The sequence below is a fragment of the Rhinoderma darwinii genome, chromosome 11, assembly GCF_050947455.1.
Source record: "Rhinoderma darwinii isolate aRhiDar2 chromosome 11, aRhiDar2.hap1, whole genome shotgun sequence".
Classification (NCBI taxonomy): domain Eukaryota; kingdom Metazoa; phylum Chordata; class Amphibia; order Anura; family Rhinodermatidae; genus Rhinoderma; species Rhinoderma darwinii.
The window spans coordinates 87,616,334-87,628,803 of record NC_134697.1 but is presented as its reverse complement, the minus strand read 5'-3'; the positions used below and the strand labels follow the sequence as shown (position 1 = coordinate 87,628,803).

The 12,470-nt window shown below is 44.5% G+C and overlaps 1 protein-coding gene across 2 annotated transcripts; it reads left to right on the top strand.

Moving 5' to 3' along the window:
* The first annotated feature begins 3,349 nt into the window (after nt 1-3,349).
* Nucleotides 3,350-10,082, top strand: LOC142663698 (gastrula zinc finger protein XlCGF48.2-like). Of its 2 annotated transcripts, none has more exons than XM_075842467.1 (5): nt 3,350-3,461; nt 5,646-5,805; nt 5,915-6,097; nt 6,180-6,363; nt 7,260-10,082. In XM_075842467.1, the coding sequence occupies exons 2-5, from the start codon at nt 5,731-5,733 to the stop codon at nt 8,630-8,632; spliced, it is 1,815 nt and encodes a 604-aa protein (XP_075698582.1). In that variant the 5' UTR covers nt 3,350-3,461; nt 5,646-5,730; the 3' UTR covers nt 8,633-10,082. The 2 variants fall into 2 exon arrangements, with proteins under 2 accessions (XP_075698582.1, XP_075698583.1); XM_075842468.1 differs by lacking the exon at nt 3,350-3,461 and adding an exon at nt 3,476-5,063.
* Nucleotides 10,083-12,470: the final 2,388 nt, after the last annotated feature.

The following is a 12,470-nucleotide window of genomic DNA, read 5'->3' as shown; positions in this document are numbered from 1 at the left end:
ATTGAGGCTACCTGTATGGTTAGAGCCCTAAGTATATGGCTAGACCAGCTGGAGAACCACCTGTCAGCTGGAACCTCCAGAGAAGAAATCCTGTGTTCCCTTCTAGTGCTAAAAATACGTTTAGGCTCGAACAGATGCCCCCTACAATGCCACCAGAAGACCTATTCAGCTCCGATCTTGGTAAGGGGATTAAGGCTACAAGACCCACTTATGTGCAGTCTCCTGGGCGAGATCACGGAAAAAAAGTAAAGAAGGGATTTCCGCAGAGGGTTGATTTCTTCCAGCAGATACATTCCCTTCATGACCAGTAGAAAAACCATCCAGACAACAAAAAGAAGGCACCGAGAAGTGGCAGGGTACCGGGTTTACCCCTGACAACTCTGCACGTCAAAAACAATGATGCCAGCATTCCGATAAGGGACAGACTAAGTTGTTTTGTCTAGACTTGGACAGAAATCCCTTCTTCTCCATGAATCCCGAATACAATCAGCTTGGGCTTTAAGTTGGAACTCCTCTCCCCTCCCCTTTCTCCAACAAGCCCTTGTCTCAATCCAACAGATAGGAAGCTTTGGAAAAGAAATGTCAACCTGACTTCAAAAGTACGTTTTGATGTTTTTCCTGATTTTGACTAGTGAGAAATCCACTGCCGTAAAAAGAACATGCATAGGATATAAGTAAGCAGGGAAAGCGCTGCTTATAATACAGTTCTAGGGCAGGAGATTGATGTGACTAACTTTTTTACTTTAGTCAGAAATAGCAACTGGTTTATATAATTCACAATATCCCCTGTAAGCTCGCCATATGGGTTACAGTATGTAGCGTCCATGGTCGCGGACCGTCGGGTTTACTCACCCCCCGGCGGCCACAGCCATGGATCTGTTAGGGCTGGCTCGCATCTCCGTCCTAGGAGACGGCAGCGCTCACTTCCGCTCCGGTCCGCTGTGTCCCATAGGGTACACGCTCGTGCCCGGTTTTAAAGGACCAGCACGCACATAAATGGGAGTCATCATCAACTGCCCATGATTCCATGGACTATAAAGAGGGCCCTGCCCTTCTGATTCTTGCCTGAGCATTGTTAGTTTATCCCACGTCAGTCTTGCAAATGGTCCCTTAGTGTTATCCCGTTCCTGTTGTTACCCGTGCCCTGATACCTGTATCCCGTACTGTGTTCTTGTTCCTGAGCCTGTTAGTGTTGGAGTCGTGTTTCACTACATCTGCTGTCATCTTCCACGTCCAGTGTGATCCGCCACGTCTGGCGCAACCTGCGACACCTGTTGTCATCTGCCACGTCTGGCGTAACCTGTTGCACCCACCTCCATCCGTGCCAAAGCCTCGGCTACTGTTCTATTCAGGTACCCTAGTGCGGGACTTTGTATTGATTGGGTGCTCTGTTGTTTGGCCAGCGGCACCCCGCTACGACGGTGCGGCTTAGTGGGTCCATATACAATGTGTACAGAATTTATTGTGAAGGGCTTCCAACTATAGATTCATTCACACAACCGTATGACTGGGTAGCATGTTAAAGATTACCTGTCACCACTCCGGACACGTCTGTTTTAGTAAATAATTGCATTCCCCATGTAATAACAATTCTGTAACACAATTTCTTATAACCCGGTGTTCTGCTATTCCCCTGTAACACCCAGTTGTCAATTTTTTCATTAATTTCTTGGAGTAATAACAGAGGGATGGCACAGGAAAGATTTGCTTAAATGGATATGTCAGAAGCCATCAATTGGGGGTGAAGGCTGTATCATAAAGCCGACACCTCGTTCTAGGTACCGACCATTTTACCCCTTTGATTAAACGGTCTGCTGACTGCGGTATCTAAGTGGTTAGACAGAAGCCGTTCCGCGACTCGTCCATACTGATCCGAACTATAAAACGATCACCTTATTGGGTCAGCACAGTTGTCACGGCTGTGGGGTATGTGGACCCACTAGGTCGCTCCGCCGTAGCGTAGCAGCAGCTGGCCAAACTACAGTCAATGAAAGTCTTTCGATGTAGAGAACCTGTATAGAACTTCTGACAGACACGTGGCGTAGCACAGACCTTGGCACAGATGACTGTTGGCACCAATCACAATTGGCGTGGTAGATGACACGTAGCACAGAGGATAAACTTGACGCCAACACTAAACTTTGCTCAGGAACAAATAATTACAGGATACGGAAACACAAGGTACAATTAAGGGACCATTTACAATAAAGCGCATGGGTAGACAACAAAGCTCAGACACAGGAAGGAGGGCAGGACGGACTTATGTAGGGCCGGGTGCACAAGGAGAGGCTGGGGAGGGATATAGTGGTGTGCACACTGGCCCTTTAAGATGTCACCAGCGCGAGCACCCTACATGAGCGAGACCCAGACGGGAGCAGCACATGCCGGCGTCCCCGGGAAGGAGGAGCAGGACGCCGGCACAAAGGTAATAGATGAAAAAAGAGTTTTATAGTACGGGTCGTTACAGACGCAGCAATACCAAATATGTTCAATTTAAAATCTGTTTTCAAAAGGGGAAGCATGGGTTTTTCGTTTGTTTTTCCGGGGGATTTTTTAAATTAATTTATTAGTAACGTTATTAAAATATTTTTTACTTCCACTTTTTATAATACACCGCAGTGTAAAACGGACAGGCATTCTACTAGGCCCTTGAGCATACACACAAGACAGACGTAGGGACCTTTTGTTAGGCTCTTGACTGCCATAAAATCAATCGGCACCCCGCGATGTTGTCGTGGGTGTGGCGATGGGGGGACAGAGGGCGCCCTCTCCCGCTGAAAACGCCTCGATGCAGCGGTTACTAATGACCGCGGCGCGGCATGTAAGGGGTCAAACGGGCAGGATTGAAGGCAAATTCATTCCCACACCCTTTTGTGGTTGTCACTGTTATGGAGGCACTTATGCTGTCTGCTATGGAGTGCTGTGGCTGGTACGATACTGTTATTTGGGCATTGATATAAAGTTATCTGAAACAAATGTTGCATGAGGACTGTACCATTATTTTTATGTTGGATTGCTGGGTAATAAATCCGTAAATAATTTTTTTATTTTTTTTTCATTAAATAGAATAGATGTATATAAGCTCATTATTATTATTATTAGGTAATAAGGAAATAATACTAGTAATAATACTACAAATAATAATACAGCCAAGTAAACGAACGCTTCTGATTGGTCTACAACAAGATGGCCGCCGTGTTCCTGCACCGCGGACATGCTGCTAAGCACACAACGTTCTTATATAAGTGACGTCACGTATTCCATATATGGCTATACCTCTCAGGAATAGCGGACTGAATCCGCCAATCAGCGGTAAAGGCGTGGCTTAACCCGCAATTCTATATCGAAACCCCTCTTCTTAAAGGCGCCGGAGGTCCCAATTGGAACGGATTTCTGACCCCGGAAGTGATACAGAGCAGTCAGTGACTCCTAGCCATTCAAAGGGGGAGAGAGTGCTGCAGGTGAGTGCTGCGGTGCTGAGCTCATAAATATTCATGAGCACTGGGACTTACACTCAGGAGGGGATTGTAGGGACTCGCTGTAACGCTGGGCTTTCCCATTCATCAATGGTCCCCATTACCAGGTCCTCTCTGCAAAAAAAATAACTTAAACCACTCCCACTTTAGGGCTTCCCTACTTATTGAGCTTCTTGGCAGAATGTCCTGCGCCTCTAATAAGGTTACACTCTATGGCCAAAAGTATGTGGACACTCCTCCTATTAAGTTCAGGTGTTTCAGCCACACCCGTTGCACATAGGTGCATACAATCCAGCACACAACCATGTCATCTCCATAGAAAAACATTGATCGTAGCATGGGCCGTGCTGAAGAACATAATGCCGATGTCCTGGGATATCAAGTCAGTTTGTAGAATTTCGGAGGAGCGGGACGTGAAGAACAGGGCTCATTAATGGGGTGGTTTTTCATACTGATCAAACAATACACATAGGTCATGGATATATGATCTGTGGGGGTCCAACACCTGGACCCTTCACCGATCAGCTGTTCCGGCTGCCTCCGGGCACCGGACGTCCATGCAGATGGCTCCCGTCACAGTATAGCGGCTGTGCTTTAGTGAATGGGAACAGATTTGCACTGCTGCAGCACAGCCGCTGTACTGTGACCGGAGCGTCTGCAGTTTGGGGCTTGCCCCTTTTCTGTTCCATCATGACTGCGCCCCAGTGCACAAAGCAAGGTCAATAAAGACAGGACTGGCCCTGACCTCAACCCTCTGGGATGAATTAGACATTATCTATGAGACAGGTCTTCTCCTCCAACATCAGTCTCTGACCTCACAAATGATCTCCTGGATGAACGGGCAAAAATTCCCACAGACAGACGGCAAAATCTTGTAGAAAGTGAAGAATGAGATCAAAACTGGAGTCTCCCTTAAAGGTGTTCTCTAGAATCATATAAATGGGGATGAAAGCCAAGCGCAGTGATGACTAGCTCCCTGATATATTTATCTTGTTAAAATTGGTTCCTCACATTCAGTTGTTAGGGATCTGGGTTTCTTGTACATACACTTCTTGCTGGGCCACGTCTGATCACTTGGCCATGCTTATTCTCAGAGGACCGGGTAATATGGTGTGGCTCAGTCCTATCTGTCTTCGTTACATACAGCGTCGACTTGGCCAAATTAAAGGGGTTGTCCACTACCGGAACAACTGATGGCCTATTCTTATGGCATTGCTCACCCGCCGACGACCTTGGACCCACGAGCTCATGCCGGCGTCTCTCTCCTCTGAGACGCCCGCACACTGTACTGTCCTCGGCTGCTGCTAGGGTGCCCTTTAAGGCCGTGAGCGAGTGCGCTCACCTACATAAAGCTCCCTATCCAATCCCTGCTGTACTAAAAAAGGACTCTGCCCTCTTCCTCCTTGCCTGAGCGTTGTTGTTGTCTCCCTATGTTCTTTTAAGCATTTGGTCCCTTAGTTGTATCCTGTACCCGTATCCTGTAACTGTTTGTTCCGGAGCTGAAGTCTAGTGTTGGTGTCGTGTTTTTTCCAATCATCTGTGCCAAAGCGTCTGCTACATCTCGTGTCTGTCTGGACTCTCACACAGGTACCATTGCGCTAAGACTTTCATTGACTTTTGTTTGGCCAGCTGCCACTCCACTACGGCGGAGCGGCCTAGTGGGTCCACATACCCCAGAATCGTAACACCTATCCACTGGATAGGTCATCAGTATATAATCTGTACGGGTCCGACACCCGGACCCCACACCGATCAACCGTTCCGGCTGCCTCCGGGCACATCAATGCCGGAAGCAGATGGCTCCGGTGACGGAATAGCGGCAGAGCTGCAAGTGGATAGGAGCAGAGCTGCAGTTTTGCAGCATGGCCAATACGTAATGTACGGAGTCCAACTGCTTCCGACTCCATACATTGCATACTGTGCAATGACAACCGTTGCCTGCAGGCTGCCGGTACAGCTGATCGGTCCGGTGTCCGGGTGTCGGATCCCCACAGACCATATACTGATGACATATCCGGTGGATAGCTCATCAGTTGTCCGGCAGTGGACAACCCCTTTAATTTGCATGATCAATAGGCTAAGAGCCCTGGAGAACCCATTTTCGTAACATATATGTAAATGTGGACTTTAAACATATTTTTGTGGCCATTCTTTTAACTTTTCATTTAGATTAGTATTACTACATGATTTCAAGGACTGAGGTCCCCTGGAGGTTTTCACAAGTTAAGGACGTCTTCCCCTAACTGTCCCAAACATGGTGGCCAACGATGACGTGACTGAGAGGATCTTAGGCTTCGCTCTGGAGATCATCTACTTGCTGACTGGAGAGGTGATGTATTTTGGGAATGATGCCGCATGACTAAGGACACTAGATATGTATCATGGGTTACTACGTTATGACTTGTATGTCATTTTTTGACATATGTTTCTTAATTTAGGATTATGGTCCTCTGAAGAAATCTGCAGAGGCTGTAATACATGGTACCCATCCTCATTTGTCTGGAGAACAGTGCAGAAGTCAAAGCTCCATTGTGGAGCCTCCACCCCTGATATATGAGAGGAACGATGAGCAGAAGATCCTAGACCTCACCAACAAGATCATTGAGCTGCTGACGGGAGAGGTGAGGACTACCGGGAATGCTGGGACATTATATAGTAACGCTATGAAGGTGTCGGGATGATGACTGTCTCATTGTGTGTCAGGTTCCTGTAAGATGTCAGGATGTCACCGTCTATTTCTCCATGGAGGAGTGGGAGTATATAGAAGAACACAAGGATCTGTACAAGGACATCATGATGGAGGAGCACCAGCCCCTCACATCACCGGGTAAGAGGGATCTGTACAAGGACGTCATGATGGAGGACCAACAGGACCGCACATCACCGGGTAAGAGTAGGTCGTATTTTGTTTGGTATCTATGGACTCTTCACTGGTCTATGTGGACAATGCATTAAAAAAAATGTAGCCTTGCTAAGGATACTGGGAGCTCACTCCAATGCTTCATTCCTCCTGGATCTAAAGCGGACGTCAGTTTGCCAGACTCTTATCACCTCTCTATGAAAACAATTGAGCTCCATAGAACCCATTTAAAGGGGTTTTCCCGCTCTAGGAAGTGATGGCATATTGCTAGGATATTCAACAACTTCCTCAACGGTGGCTATTAGTCTTCTGGGACCCACACAATTCTCAGAATAAAGGGGCCACAGCAATAGTTAAATGGACCCTAACTTTTCACGCAACTTATGCTTGATTTAATAATATACCTGCTATAGATCAACTTTGTCATTTACATACTGTTATAAAATTTAGTTGTTATACCCATGAAAATTCTATGTGAAGTTACTGCCACTAGCTGTCTCCCTTCCTGTAATCTGCTGTCCACCCGCTGTTGTCAAGTCTGTCTCTGGTTACAGAGCAGAGTTGACGGGCTGCAAAAGGTGGAGTTGTATCTCTTCACTGCCTGTCCATACACGTCTATGGGGAGGGGAGGGGGGAACAGAGAGAGTGAGCCACACAGACATGCTGCATAGAAGTCCATGGAGAGGGTAGGCGTACGCAGGAGCAGAGTGAGAAAAACAGAGACATGCTGGTAAGATTTCTATGTCACCCCAGTGCTGGATTCTCAGCTACACTGGTGGGGGTTGGACTCCCACCGTTTATATTTTATCCTAGTAATTTGCCACAACATTTTATGATGGTAATACCCCTTTACTGTGATAAAATGCTTCCCATTGTCTCTCTTTCTTGACTTAATCTTAATTTAAAAAATTTGTTCTCCACAGTTAAATTTGTTTTATCTGGACGCTCTCCTCATATTAAGGAGGAATATGTCACCAAGGATGGTGGACTTCTCACCGACAATTACATCTTTACAGCCACAAATCCTTCACGAGATCCATCACCTCATGTTCAGGATGAAGTCTCCTGTAGTGGAGGAAATCTTCAACACATGGACACGTGTACACCCACAGATCATACGGATTATGTATCTTTCCAAATAAAGGACGAAGGAGTATTACGTTTTGAGGAAAATCTCTGTGGCATTTCTACACACAGGCCTCGTGATAAACTATATATAGCTCATCATTTTGAGGGTGAACCCATCTCTTATCAGGGTGGAATCACAGACACTGACGTCTGTACATCCAGTGACCATACTCAACAATATTCATCTATTCCTATTAAAATAGAACCAGTCGCCTACGATGGAGACAATGTGACAGATGTTTATACATCCACAGATCATCCTCAGCAATATCCAAGTTACATTACATCATGTCAACAAGGGAATCTCACCGGCATTTATACACCAAAAACTCACACTTGGTATCAGTCTACTTATATAAAAGAAGAACCAATCTCATGTGATGAAGGAGATCTTACAGACTCGGACATTATGCCTTTAGGTCATACACCACAAGATTTGTCTCCTATTAAGCATGGAGAAGTCTTGCGTGATGAAGAAAATCGCATCGACACCAATGTGTATACACCCACAGAACATCTAAAGTATACATCTGGTCTTACTAAGGAGCAGAGAAACAACGGACTGGAACTTTGGTCAAAGCAACATGTGTACTCTTGTTCTGAATGCGATAAAAGCTTTAATTGCAAATCTGAACTTCTCATGCATCTACCAGTCCACTCTGGGGATAAACCATACAATTGTTCTATATGCGGCAAATGTTTTACCAATCTTTCCTACCTTATCACACATGGGAAAATCCATGCGGGAGAGAAGCGCTATTCTTGTCCTGATTGCGGGGTATCGTTCACCAGAAGCTCAAACCTTAAAACCCATAAGAGAAAACACACCGGGGAGAAACCCTATTTGTGTTCTGATTGTGGGAAGTCTTTTTCCAATAAGTCAAACCTCAACGCCCACAGGAAGAGACACACTGGAGACAAGCCATATTCTTGTCCCGACTGTGGGAAGCGTTTTATCAGTAGGTCACATCTTGTTGTGCATCAAAGAACTCACACAGGAGAGAAGCCATATACGTGCCCTTTATGTATTAAATGTTTCTCCAACACATCTGATCTGGCTAAACACCGGAAGATCCATAACAAAAAACCCTATTACTGCAGTAAATGTGGGAAGTGTTATAAAAGTAACCCAGATTTAGATAACCAGAAGCTGCATATATGTAATTAATAAAAATTCCTACAAGGAATTGGTGAAGCCGTCAGTGGTTTTTGCCCAGATTTTGTAGTATGTGGGAAGGAGCTTCCGTTTGATGTGTGAAACACTTTCTAAGAGAGAAGTTGGGGAAAAGTAGTGACAACCGCTCGGAGCAGATTTCTACTTCACCAATGTGGTTGTCACTTTTGAATCCCATTCATCCAAAGTTCTGACACGCTAATGTCGACAATAATTACTACATAACCTAAAGTGGATTTACATCTGGACATGAATGGGTAGCATGCTGACTGTCCGACTCTTGAAGTTATATGAACGTAAAAAAAAAGTATTCATAGTTTTGGACGTATCTTTGAAGTATTTGGGTTTTCCAGAACCTATAAACTAATTTCTATTTCACTACACCTCTAAAAAAAAATCTAATTTGTAATATACTTACGTTTGGAGTTCCTTTTCTAACACCCGATTCCAGCGCCGGTCACGTGATGCGTCTCCGATCTTGAAATCTTTGCTTCCGGCGCTGCCCCGTACACTTTTTTTTACGTCCGGCTCAATGTATGGTAAAGTCATGCCTGACGTCACTGAAGACTGAGGGAAGGGGTGGACCGGATCCTCTTCCTCCGGCGTCTCTGAGCATGTGCGGTTTCTACACTAACAATGTTTACCACGCTTGCCTACTCTTGCGCCATCACAGAAAGAAAAACGAACAAAAAGGTATTTAAGGGGGTTTATTCATGGCTAAAAACAGAGCAGACTATTAATAAAAAAATGTAGATCTTGGAAAACCCATTTAAGTAGGACTTCACAAAAGAAAAAAACATGACTTCAGGTGTAATAAAGGGTTATATCAACCATAGACTATTACGGTGTAGAATACATTATAAAGTGTCCTTTCTTGGACATTTACATTCTACAGTTATGCCATAAAGGTCTATGGTCAGAATACCCATTTAAGTACCAAAATAATAATAAAATACAAAAAATAGTTTCTACTCCCTTTTATTCTCTATCCTGGATTCCTTGTCCCATGTGAGTACAGATAAAATGACTGTGTATTGAATTTGGGTTTTCGGATTTTTTAGTTTAACACTAAAATATCGTACAGGTTGTTCTAATGTTGTGCCAACGCTGAGGTATAGAAACATCTCCTCTATGTTATTTTACCTGTCAAGCGTAACACTACTAAAAACATTAAAGGGACACTCCGACCAAAACTAAAAACTTTCCCATGTGCTGCATTCTGGTATTCCATGTGTCTGTCTCTCACCTGTTATTTATCTCTATATATCAGACCGGGATGGTTGCTTAGCAGCAGTGTGAATCCGGCTCGGTGACTACTATCTCTACTTTGGTCTCTGGAGATCTATGTGTCACCCGTCACAGGCTTCAGCAGTTCCTGTACCGCACTAGTTATACACAGGGAGAAACAGAAACTTCTATCATCAACTGCCACTGATACTTAGACAGGTTCCTGTCACACAGGTGTAGAAGAATATAGTGCAGCCTCCCTGTCTGTATACTTATGGTTTCTCAGCTTATTTAGAAGAATATAGAGAGAATAATAATCACAGTGTCCCCCAGCATAAAGAAATTATATGGTCTTTAGCTGGTCATGTGATTGATAGCAAAGCAGAGAGGAAGAGAAAGCTGGGGAAATCTAAGAATAAAGACGGAGGCTTCTTTTAAAGCACGGACAAGGCAGGAGTTCAAAAAGTAAGTACAGTATACATAAAAGAAGTGTAGAGTGATATATACAGTCAGGTGGGGGGTGCAGACATGGAAAGTTGTGCTTCCACTGGAGCTCTTCTTTAAGGTGCGATATCAGTCAAATGTCTATAGCCTACCATAGATTGTCAGAAGAGACGACCACTGGGCTCTGCCCCCAAATATCTCATATCGATGTCCACATTTAATTGTTGTCGGTATTCTAGGAAGCCATTTTATCAGAAATAAAGGTTTCCTTGTTTATTTCGGTCCATAGATTGGTGCTTCTGTCTGATAAATGGTCACGTGGTTGGTCTAAGTATCCTTGTTAACAAAATAATTATTTCCATGGAAATGTGGTGCGTATTTCACATAGCATTGAAGTCTGATGAAATTCTGCGTCTGAAATCCGCAACACATACAAAAAACGCTGTGGAAAGAATTTCTGCAGCAGCAAAATTCCACACACAGGTTTAAACCATGTATGTGTTGTAGATTTTGTTTTAGAAATACATGATGTCAATTTTTACAGCGGATTTTTTCCACTTTGGAATACTTTGCCTCGTGTGACTGCACCCTAAGGGTAGATTCACGCACGGCAAATTTTGTAGCAGAAATTTCTGCAAATGAAAATAAGTTCCGTTCACCTGAAAAGAACTTGCAGAAATCCATGTCCTTGGTGCAGAAACCACAATATTCAGATGAGTGGAACAAATTTTCAGTCACAGAAATTTCTGCTACAAAAACTGCCGCGTGTGAATTAACCTTATCCTCATAAAAAGCAATGACTAAAAACAGAACAGAAGTGTGGCATATATTTGAGGGTTTCACTCATTGACATTGGCCTGCCTGACATCCGGTAAGATATCTACCCCCTAAAGATGAGCTTTTCTTTATGGTCTACGTAGTTCCTCACCTATTCCTTACTTGCTGAATTTAAGATGTCTCTTGCATGGTTGAGACAGTTCAGGTCCTATAACACCGACCGATATAGGTGGTGAAAATGAGCGCTGATCTACGAGGCAGCTCGTTGATCTGCGCTCGTTTGCTCTTGTCAAAACGATCGGTTATATATGGGGACGAACGATTGTTACTACGATCGTTCGTCCCTATACTTTTCCATCATGTCGGCAGGGCGTTTCCCTGTGATGTGCTGCCGACAACGATAATATTTATTGCTGCATAAACGATACGATCAGCTGATGAACGAGCGATCACAGGAAAGCTCGTTTTCCTGATCATTGGCCCGTGTAACAGGACCTTTAAGGCCCTGTTCACATCATGAAAGCTCCGGACGTACACCTATTTCTAGGTAATATCCAAAACAGATTAGGATGCTGCGAAGAGTAATAAACATTACGGAGTATAATGGCTCTTTTCCACGGGCCAATGATCGGGCAATCTAGTATTCATATAAGGAAATGTGTGGAAGACCACCTATCACACAAGATTGTCAAGAGATCACATAGGTGTGCACCACCCAATAAAGTCATATGATTGAGGAAGGGAAAGGGGGAAGAAAGTATGTGATCTGTAATTAAGAGTTAACTTTTATTGGTATACATTAAATGAACAATTGAGCTAAAAGTCCAATGGTGCACCAAGGTATGTGTGAGTGACCCCCAAACTCACATACCTGTGGGCCATGTGTAGTAAAGTATGGTATATGGATAATAAATGGAATGTGTTGCTGTCAACAGTGCTTCAGTGAGGGGAACACTATTGCGCTACCATGCTTGAAGTCTAAGACTGCAGCTATGCTAATATAAGGGCAATGGTGGCCGATAGCACTACCATGCGGCTGTGCTGAAGCACAGTGTGAATGTGACCTTGCTATATACGCCCCCAGGTAAAGATCTAGGTGAACCAAAACCTGAGCGTGTGGCACAGTGATGGCTGCAGAGCTGTCAATTGTATAGCAATGTGATCGCCATGCTGAATGACATAGGACTTAGAGAAGGTAGAATAAATTTTATTATGAGTCAAAAGCAGTATGTGCAGATGTAAGGCAGTAGGTTAATCGTGTTGTGTTTCACATCTGCAGGAACAGCCGGGGTTGCCTAGCTGTGGCCGCGCTCAGCGTCAGCTGAGAGGCGGTAACGCAAAGCTCTGCCAGAGTGTGACTCAACTGTCAGTGGAGTCAGACTTG

What these genes read in the sequence shown, in the direction of transcription:
- LOC142663698 (XM_075842467.1), top strand. Translation starts at nt 5,731, where the DNA reads ATGGTGGCCAACGATGACGTGACTGAGAGGATCTTAGGCTTCGCTCTG. An exon ending in TCTACTTGCTGACTGGAGAG is followed by an intron (nt 5,806 to 5,914) that starts GTGATGTATTTT and finishes TTCTTAATTTAG; the next exon opens with GATTATGGTCCTCTGAAGAA. An exon ending in ACAGGACCGCACATCACCGG is followed by an intron (nt 6,364 to 7,259) that starts GTAAGAGTAGGT and finishes TGTTCTCCACAG; the next exon opens with TTAAATTTGTTTTATCTGGA.